Here is a 9,260-nt window from a genome sequence, read left to right as displayed (position 1 = left end):
CATGTTGCCGAGCTGCGGCCGAAAGGGCCGCTTGCGGTTCGGCTCCGAGTCCCCCTCTGGCCCCCTGCAGCCGCATCGTCCTCCTTGCCGAGCCCTTTTGCCGCCTCTCCCCTTGCCGGCAACTGCTTTCGGAGCAGCCGCCTGGTCCGCTCCGCCCCTCAAAGCGAGCGGCGCGCCCGCCCGTTCGTGCCTCTCTCCCCGAGGCGCTTAGCGCTCCCGGGCAGCCCCGGAACCTGCCGGGGCGCGAACGGGAGGGGCCTCGTGCCCCTTCAGCGACTCGCCTTGGGCAAAACACGGGCCAAGGGACCGGCCGCCCTGACCCAGTAGTAAAAGGAAAGGGCGAACCGTGGCTGTCTCGCCCCGTTCCCGACTGCGGGGCGGCGGACCCTCCGTTCCCTCGCGCCCGAAGGGGGAAGCTGCGGGCGCTGCACCGGGTTCGCTGGGGCCAGCGGGGCGTGGAAGGGGCCTCTGCGCTGGGGCGGGGGGCGGCGGCCTCCGTGGGCGGGGATCCGTGACCGGCGGCGAGCGCGTTAAGCGCCCTCGATGTCTCGAAAAGCCGGGCACTCGCCGCAGCACAGCCCCGGCGCCGAGCGCTACCCGACCGGGAGAGCGGCGCGATTTTCCAGCCGCCGGGCACGGCGGAGGTGAGGGGCCCATGAGCGACGCGCAGGCTTCCCCGCCGCGCCCGGGCTCTGGGGCGTAACCGCGCCGGGTGCGGCCGCAGGGCGGGAGAAACACCCACCCCCAAAACTCCCGCACACTCGTGCCACTGGAGAGCCAGCGCTCCCTTCGGAAACGCGCGCGCCCCGCTCCCTCCCCTGCCGCCCGTCCACCCGCTCGGAAGCGGCTCCAGCTCCTTCTCGGGGCCGTGGGTGGCTCTGAAAAGAGCCTTTGGGTTTCGCTTCTGGGCTCGGGACGCTTCCCCGGGCGCGGTCTACTTGCTCTTGGCTTTGTGGCTCTCCGTCTTCTTGGGCAGCAGCACGGCCTGGATGTTGGGCAGCACCCCGCCCTGCGCGATGGTCACCTTGCCCAGCAGCTTGTTGAGCTCCTCGTCGTTGCGGATGGCCAGCTGCAGGTGCCGGGGGATGATGCGCGTCTTCTTGTTGTCGCGGGCCGCGTTGCCCGCCAGCTCCAGGATCTCGGCCGTCAGGTACTCCAGCACGGCCGCCAGGTACACCGGCGCGCCGGCGCCCACCCGCTCCGCGTAGTTCCCTTTCCGAAGCAGCCGGTGGACGCGGCCCACGGGGAACTGCAGCCCGGCCCGCGACGAGCGCGACTTCGCCTTGGCACGCGCCTTCCCGCCCTGCTTCCCGCGGCCGGACATCCTCGCTCGCTCCCTCGATGCGCCTCTACCTCACCCGCGCTCGCCGCCCAACTCCCGCAGCTCCGCGGACAGGCCGGTGCCAGGCCCGCGCCCTGAGGCCCGCCCTTATATCCCTTCCCTTTGCGCGGTCCGCGGCTCCTGATAGGCCGAGGCACCCGGCGGGGCACGCGCACCCAATGGCGGGGCGAATCTCGCCCTGACCAATCGCCAGCGCCGCCGCGCCGAGGCGCCTCCGCCCGACCGCTCGAGCCGCCCGAGGACGGCCCGCGAGGGGCGGGCTTCGGCGCGCGCCCCCGCCCCGCGGGAGCGCCCGGACCCGCGCGGCCGCTCAGCTCCCCGCCGCGCGGCCCTTTTCCTTCCTTCCCCCCCCGCCGCTTTTCATTGCTGGAAAGCAGCCGGTGGCAAAGCGCGGGCTGGGCGGCTGCAGTTCGGGCGCTGGGGAGGAACAGACGGGCGGCGTGGCTCGGGCCGCGAGCGGGGACGGGCGGGACGCCTCCACGCGTTCCCTCACGCCGCGTCTTTGTCGCGCGGGGAGGTCTCGCCCCTTTCCTACACTGCGTCAGCCCAAAGCTTGCCGACCTTCCCAAACGACACTCGCTCCTTCGCGTCGCAAAAACCACCACACCTCCCGCCCTTCTGCCCCAAAAGCGCAGAAAGGAGCTCGGGCTGAGCGCGGCCCCTGCACGCCCGGCCGCCTCCCATCCGGCACTGCAGCTACAACCATTGATTGCTATATTCATTCCCTGGTCCTTATTGCTTCGTAGAGTTTACATGTTCCTGTAGCACTCAAACGACATATACCGTGAAAGAATTCGAATTTTTCCTTAAACTTAACTTTTTCTAGTCAAATTAATTATTTTTTCCTTTACAATATTTCTTCCACATTTATTCTCTTTCCCCCTCTGATCTCTTCTACATTTTGTTTCTGATTTCCTTCAAAATATAATTTAAAATAACGTATATCTTGCAGAGAACTTTTTATATTCTCTACTGCTGCACAGAAATAGCCATGCAAAAGAATATGGGTAACTTAGCAAAGCACCGAGAAAAAGAGAAAAATTTAAGTTAAGTCTAAACTATTAACTGAAGATGACTAAACGACTTCTAAAACAGGCGTATACGAAGTGTTCGCGGAAACGTAAAATGTTTGATGATAAAAGAAAGTCTGTCTCTAGGCGGCATACAGCAAGAAAAAAGACGCCCCCGGGTAGGAGCTTCCTGCCGGTGGCGGGAATTTTAAACTTTGAATGCACCAATGGAATTCAGCCTGTTCCCACCCGCCTATCAGAGGAGGGACCGGTGCTATAAATACTCCCGGAGCACAAGCAGCGTGTCTGTGTGTGTTTGCTCCTCGCTGTTGCAGCTGCTCGTCTCAGAGCGATGGCGCGCACGAAGCAGACGGCGCGGAAGTCGACGGGCGGGAAGGCGCCCCGCAAGCAGCTGGCCACCAAGGCGGCCCGCAAGAGCGCGCCGGCCACGGGCGGCGTGAAGAAGCCGCACCGGTACCGGCCCGGCACGGTGGCGCTGCGCGAGATCCGGCGCTACCAGAAGTCGACGGAGCTGCTGATCCGCAAGCTGCCCTTCCAGCGCCTGGTGCGCGAGATCGCGCAGGACTTCAAGACCGACCTGCGCTTCCAGAGCTCGGCCGTGATGGCGCTGCAGGAGGCGAGCGAGGCCTACCTGGTGGGGCTCTTCGAGGACACCAACCTGTGCGCCATCCACGCCAAGCGCGTCACCATCATGCCCAAGGACATCCAGCTGGCCCGACGCATCCGCGGCGAGCGTGCATAAACCGGTTTAGAATACTACCGCATATTTACTTAAACAACACAAAGGCTCTTTTAAGAGCCACTCCACACACAGAAAAAAGAGCTGTTGCACTTAGAGAAATATAATTTTCTGTCTTCATTTAATTCAAAATCAATCCTACGTGTAAACAATAAAAATGTTTAGATTGGTAAATTACCTAAAGGTTGTAGCTGCAGTGCCGGATGGGAGGCGGCCGAGCGTGCAGGGGCCGCGCTCAGCCCGAGCTCCTTTCCGCGCTTTTGGGGCAGAAGGGCGGGAGGTGTGGTGGTTTTTGCGACGCGAAGGAGCGAGTGTCGTTTGGGAAGGTCGGCAAGCTTTGGGCTGACGCAGTGTAGGAAAGGGGCGAGACCTCCCCGCGCGACAAAGACGCGGCGTGAGGGAACGCGTGGAGGCGTCCCGCCCGTCCCCGCTCGCGGCCCGAGCCACGCCGCCCGTCTGTTCCTCCCCAGCGCCCGAACTGCAGCCGCCCAGCCCGCGCTTTGCCACCGGCTGCTTTCCAGCAATGAAAAGCGGCGGGGGGGGAGGGGGGGGGAAGGAAGGAAAAGGGCCGCGCGGCGGGGAGCTGAGCGGCCGCGCGGGTCCGGGCGCTCCCGCGGGGCGGGGGCGCGCGCCGAAGCCCGCCCCTCGCGGGCCGTCCTCGGGCGGCTCGAGCGGTCGGGCGGAGGCGCCTCGGCGCGGCGGCGCTGGCGATTGGTCAGGGCGAGATTCGCCCCGCCATTGGGTGCGCGTGCCCCGCCGGGTGCCTCGGCCTATCAGGAGCCGCGGACCGCGCAAAGGGAAGGGATATAAGGGCGGGCCTCAGGGCGCGGGCCTGGCACCGGCCTGTCCGCGGAGCTGCGGGAGTTGGGCGGCGAGCGCGGGTGAGGTAGAGGCGCATCGAGGGAGCGAGCGAGGATGTCCGGCCGCGGGAAGCAGGGCGGGAAGGCGCGTGCCAAGGCGAAGTCGCGCTCGTCGCGGGCCGGGCTGCAGTTCCCCGTGGGCCGCGTCCACCGGCTGCTTCGGAAAGGGAACTACGCGGAGCGGGTGGGCGCCGGCGCGCCGGTGTACCTGGCGGCCGTGCTGGAGTACCTGACGGCCGAGATCCTGGAGCTGGCGGGCAACGCGGCCCGCGACAACAAGAAGACGCGCATCATCCCCCGGCACCTGCAGCTGGCCATCCGCAACGACGAGGAGCTCAACAAGCTGCTGGGCAAGGTGACCATCGCGCAGGGCGGGGTGCTGCCCAACATCCAGGCCGTGCTGCTGCCCAAGAAGACGGAGAGCCACAAAGCCAAGAGCAAGTAGACCGCGCCCGGGGAAGCGTCCCGAGCCCAGAAGCGAAACCCAAAGGCTCTTTTCAGAGCCACCCACGGCCCCGAGAAGGAGCTGGAGCCGCTTCCGAGCGGGTGGACGGGCGGCAGGGGAGGGAGCGGGGCGCGCGCGTTTCCGAAGGGAGCGCTGGCTCTCCAGTGGCACGAGTGTGCGGGAGTTTTGGGGGTGGGTGTTTCTCCCGCCCTGCGGCCGCACCCGGCGCGGTTACGCCCCAGAGCCCGGGCGCGGCGGGGAAGCCTGCGCGTCGCTCATGGGCCCCTCACCTCCGCCGTGCCCGGCGGCTGGAAAATCGCGCCGCTCTCCCGGTCGGGTAGCGCTCGGCGCCGGGGCTGTGCTGCGGCGAGTGCCCGGCTTTTCGAGACATCGAGGGCGCTTAACGCGCTCGCCGCCGGTCACGGATCCCCGCCCACGGAGGCCGCCGCCCCCCGCCCCAGCGCAGAGGCCCCTTCCACGCCCCGCTGGCCCCAGCGAACCCGGTGCAGCGCCCGCAGCTTCCCCCTTCGGGCGCGAGGGAACGGAGGGTCCGCCGCCCCGCAGTCGGGAACGGGGCGAGACAGCCACGGTTCGCCCTTTCCTTTTACTACTGGGTCAGGGCGGCCGGTCCCTTGGCCCGTGTTTTGCCCAAGGCGAGTCGCTGAAGGGGCACGAGGCCCCTCCCGTTCGCGCCCCGGCAGGTTCCGGGGCTGCCCGGGAGCGCTAAGCGCCTCGGGGAGAGAGGCACGAACGGGCGGGCGCGCCGCTCGCTTTGAGGGGCGGAGCGGACCAGGCGGCTGCTCCGAAAGCAGTTGCCGGCAAGGGGAGAGGCGGCAAAAGGGCTCGGCAAGGAGGACGATGCGGCTGCAGGGGGCCAGAGGGGGACTCGGAGCCGAACCGCAAGCGGCCCTTTCGGCCGCAGCTCGGCAACATGAGGCGTGGGTGGGCATAAGGAGGGAGCGGGAGAGCGGGAGACAAGAGCACCAGCGGGCCAAAAACTAGGCCGAATAGCGTGAGGCGACACAGCTCTTCCAAAGAACAAAGTGGGTGGCTCTTAAAAGAGCCTTTGGGTTTTCGAGATGGTGCGGGAGCAAAACGCTTCAGCCGCCGAAGCCGTAGAGGGTGCGTCCCTGGCGCTTGAGCGCGTACACCACGTCCATGGCCGTCACCGTCTTCCTCTTGGCGTGCTCCGTGTAGGTCACGGCGTCGCGGATCACGTTCTCCAGGAACACCTTCAGCACGCCGCGCGTCTCCTCGTAGATCAGCCCCGAGATGCGCTTCACGCCGCCGCGCCGAGCCAGGCGCCGGATGGCCGGCTTGGTGATGCCCTGGATGTTGTCGCGCAGCACCTTGCGGTGCCGCTTGGCGCCCCCCTTGCCGAGCCCCTTCCCGCCTTTGCCGCGCCCAGACATGCTGACGCTGCTACTGCTGCCGCTACCGCTGCTGCCCCAGAGAGATATGAGCCGCCACGGCCCGCGCCGCGGCCTTTATACCGGTGGGTCCGACCTGATTGGGAGCAGGGACGGGCACGGCCGGGGGCGGGGCCTTCGCCCTTCGCCGCTCCCGGGCCCCTCCCGGGGCCCCGCCCCCGCCTCGCTCGCCCTCCCCCCGCCCCGGGGCCGCCGAGGCGCCGCTTCCCGGCACCTTCCGCTCCGGGAGCGGCGGCGGGGCGCGCGCTGCCTTCTCTGCCAGGGGTTCAGAGAACTCCACCGCCGAGGGAACCGGCAGCCTTAAACTCTGCGCGGATCTTTTTTACGGTCACACTCACCATGTTTCAGAACCCACTGCTAAACGTAGGCCTGGCAGGTTCACCTCCACGGCCTTATTGTTAGTATTCAGCTTGTTTGCTGTGAAGCATCAGGAAATCACATCTATGTGTTCACCTCAGAGTTCAGAGAAGCGTGCCTGTTTTTCTAGATGCTGGATCTGCCTGTATTTCAGACCACTGCATCACTGGCAAGGCTGCAAAGGTCATTTTCAGCACAGAACTGAACAAGATCCTTTATTTTCTATTCTGTGTCTGGAGTGTTGCTTCATATTAAGACATTCTGGTCACATTTAAAAAGCATGATATTTCCGTTTAGATTACCACTTCTGACTGGATGAAAATTAGTCATGTATGTCAAATGTAGAATAAAACTGGCTACATCAGCTATGTGCATACATACCTCCATGTTTTCAAAGGGCTGACATTGTTCTGAATGGATAGATGTTCTTTCTTTCACTTTATATGTTTTCCTTTCACCAGTGTACATTGACAGCAACAACATTTCTATTACTTTGGTACAACTTCATAACTCTGAAAATCAGTCATCACGACTGTTAAATACATACCTCAGTTCTGCTGGTTATCCCCACAGTCCTCCTTTTTGTATCTCAGGGCCCACTGGGGCTATGAGTTTAGCATAATTCCAATATGTAGAATTCGCCTGTGTTCCTCATGCCATTATCCACACAGAGACAGAGGAGAGCCCTTCAAGACACAGGAATCAGGGAGATCTTTGTGAACTCTAATAACCTTTTGTCTTGCTGACATTGGCATTTGGTTCTGCCTCAGTCACAGTGACTCCAAGAGGCAAGGCCTGTGCAAGGGATGGGATCTAACAATATAATGGTGAGGTAATTCTTTCTCAGCATCTTTCAGCTCAGATATTTTATATAAGAATGTCTCTGCCTGGCCCTGAAAACTCCTGATTTATTTTTCTTTCAAATAACTTGTCATTCCCTCTGCTTCAAATATATTCTCTTCATCTCCCTTCAGCTACAGGAAACAGGGTTCAGTTCACTCTCTTTACTGGTTGACACTGTGTCCCATTTCTTCTATACCATAGGAAGCATGTTTTCCAGCACCATTGCTACACACACACAGACACTGCGGACACTTAACTGTATATAAATGAGATTCTCTTCTATGAAAGGGTTATGCTCCGTGTAGTATACATGTCCATCACCTATTTTTCCATCTGCCACTCCTACTGTACCTATTCCTCGGTCTTTTATAACATGTCATGCTAAATCCACATCCTACAGCATGAAAAATGAGAGGTATTATGTCCAGAGAAAGCAATCAATAAACATACAGGAGCCAAATCCATTCAGGGTTCTCCAATTCAAAGACATTTCCACCGACTCAGGGAGCTTCTGGCCTATAAATCACTAGGATGTAAGGGATCATTTTGATGAGATACCAGTTATTCTTCTTATGTTCTTTTTTTTACTGGCCTCTCTCACCGATGGGATATTGTCCCAGGTGGAATTTTCCTATGAATTACTTAGGTCTCCCAGTGTTATGATCATAAGTCTCTGTTTGGAATGCAATCTGAAGGGCAGAACAATCTCAGAGGTATCCCACTCATATTGGCCATTCATTTCTCCCCACTCTAGATCCATGCTGATATTCCTAACTGCAGAAACAAGTTCTACGACTATACTCTGTATCCTTTCTCTGTCCTCTCTCAGTCTTATGGCTTGTGAGGCCCCAATAATAGCCCGTAGAGCTAGTGTGTCCTTCAACACTGAAGAGATCATACCTGGGTGATCCTGATACCCTACGGAGGTGGTGGTGACCAGAAAAAAACCCCAGAGCTAAGACCATTCACCATGTTATGAAAATAAGAACATGTTGTAACATGAGAAAAAGAAAAACCTAAACCCGAACTTTTCAACTCTAAGAACCTTTTGTTTTCATTAGTGCCAAATGCAAACTAACATTTCTGTCCTCATCCAGTGACGCAGATGAGAGTGGTAACCCTTTAAAGTCTTTCCATGTACTCAGGCATGTCAAGGCTTGTTTGCTTCTAAAGAAGCAATAAAATAAGCACAGATTACACCTTTGTCTACACTTAGTACACTTAGGCTTTTTTTTTTTTCTTTTTTTTTTTTTCCAGGAATTATGTTTTTATAAATGAACGTGCATTAGATAGGGACAGTTAAAATCAGAATTACCCAGAAGATTACTTTATTGATCAGCACACCCTTTTCTCAAAAATTTTGAGTGATTTGGGCTATTAAGTTTCCTTTCTTGTAGGTGCCTCCTGTAGCAGTTTGGGTAAACTCAAAACCCCAGCTGTTTTTTCTTTATTTACCAACTCTCTATGGCTGCACACAGGCTGATCCCTGCTCCTAGCTGCTCAGTGTCGGCCTTGTGGGCTAGTCTTGTTAACCATACAATTAAATGTAAGGTGTTACAAACTACCAATTTCAAACAGCATACAAAAGTTAACCTTGTTGTTCTACTCCTTATTTCATGCAAAAATCAACCAAAACTTGATTGCTTTTTCAGTGTCCAAACCAAAGAAAACCTATGTCAGGAAGACCAAAATTTAGTCTTAATATATTTATTACAGAAAGTAGAATCGGTGAAATACATTCTTCTTCAATGTGCCTACACTGTTTACACATACTCTCATGAGCTTGCAAAGCCGGACTCCTGACTTCCTAACTGTCTGATAGCAGGAGTGCTGAGTGACTGGCCTCATTTGTATATTGTGGGGAAATCTGGGCACCAGCCGGCCCTTCCAGTGCCCCTGGCAGTCTGGATGACATCCTAACCAGTGCCAGTGCTGCTCTGGCACCAGCCCATGGATTGCACAGCTGTGAAGCATGTGCTGTAAAAGAAAATAAGCTACAGCCCAGCACTTTTACACGTTGAACAATTCTTCAAAACCTTTTTACTTCCTTCTATGGGAAGACAGACAGCCTATACTGCTGGCACCCAAGCGCTACCTTGCGATACTCCTGCTCTACCAACATGGCACAATGAGCCTTATCTGGAGCCAGTGCCTACTTCATCCCCATACTGCTGAGGAAAACTGGCAAGGCAGCATCACTTAATGAGAGTGCC

General features: G+C 58.6%; 4 protein-coding genes across 4 annotated transcripts; 2 read left to right on the top strand and 2 right to left on the bottom strand.

The window, feature by feature from the left end:
* Positions 1-25: 25 nt before the first annotated feature.
* LOC104355659 (histone H2A type 2-C) lies at positions 26-1,386 on the bottom strand. The gene has a single exon (XM_009975003.3). It carries the CDS (start codon positions 1,322-1,324, stop codon positions 935-937), a length of 390 nt encoding a protein of 129 aa, XP_009973305.3. The 5' UTR covers positions 1,325-1,386; the 3' UTR covers positions 26-934.
* Positions 1,387-2,672: 1,286 nt separating this feature from the next.
* On the top strand, positions 2,673-3,146 carry LOC122153367 (histone H3). The gene has a single exon (XM_042791946.1). The coding sequence runs from the start codon at positions 2,705-2,707 to the stop codon at positions 3,113-3,115; it is 411 nt and encodes a 136-aa protein (XP_042647880.1). The 5' UTR covers positions 2,673-2,704; the 3' UTR covers positions 3,116-3,146.
* An 819-nt stretch (positions 3,147-3,965) lies between these two features.
* LOC122153368 (histone H2A type 2-C) lies at positions 3,966-4,503 on the top strand. Its single transcript, XM_042791950.1, has one exon. It carries the CDS (start codon positions 4,028-4,030, stop codon positions 4,415-4,417), a length of 390 nt encoding a protein of 129 aa, XP_042647884.1. The 5' UTR covers positions 3,966-4,027; the 3' UTR covers positions 4,418-4,503.
* Positions 4,504-5,430: 927 nt separating this feature from the next.
* Positions 5,431-5,865, bottom strand: LOC122153372 (histone H4). Its single transcript, XM_042791957.1, has one exon. The coding sequence runs from the start codon at positions 5,827-5,829 to the stop codon at positions 5,518-5,520; it is 312 nt and encodes a 103-aa protein (XP_042647891.1). The 5' UTR covers positions 5,830-5,865; the 3' UTR covers positions 5,431-5,517.
* Between the last annotated feature and the right edge of the window lie 3,395 nt (positions 5,866-9,260).

This window comes from Tyto alba, unplaced genomic scaffold (genome assembly GCF_018691265.1).
Source record: "Tyto alba isolate M040663 unplaced genomic scaffold, T.alba_DEE_v4.0 Super-Scaffold_2, whole genome shotgun sequence".
Classification (NCBI taxonomy): Eukaryota; Metazoa; Chordata; class Aves; order Strigiformes; family Tytonidae; genus Tyto; species Tyto alba.
The sequence above is the reverse complement of the archived record's forward strand: the minus strand, read 5'-3'. Positions and strand labels throughout refer to the sequence as shown.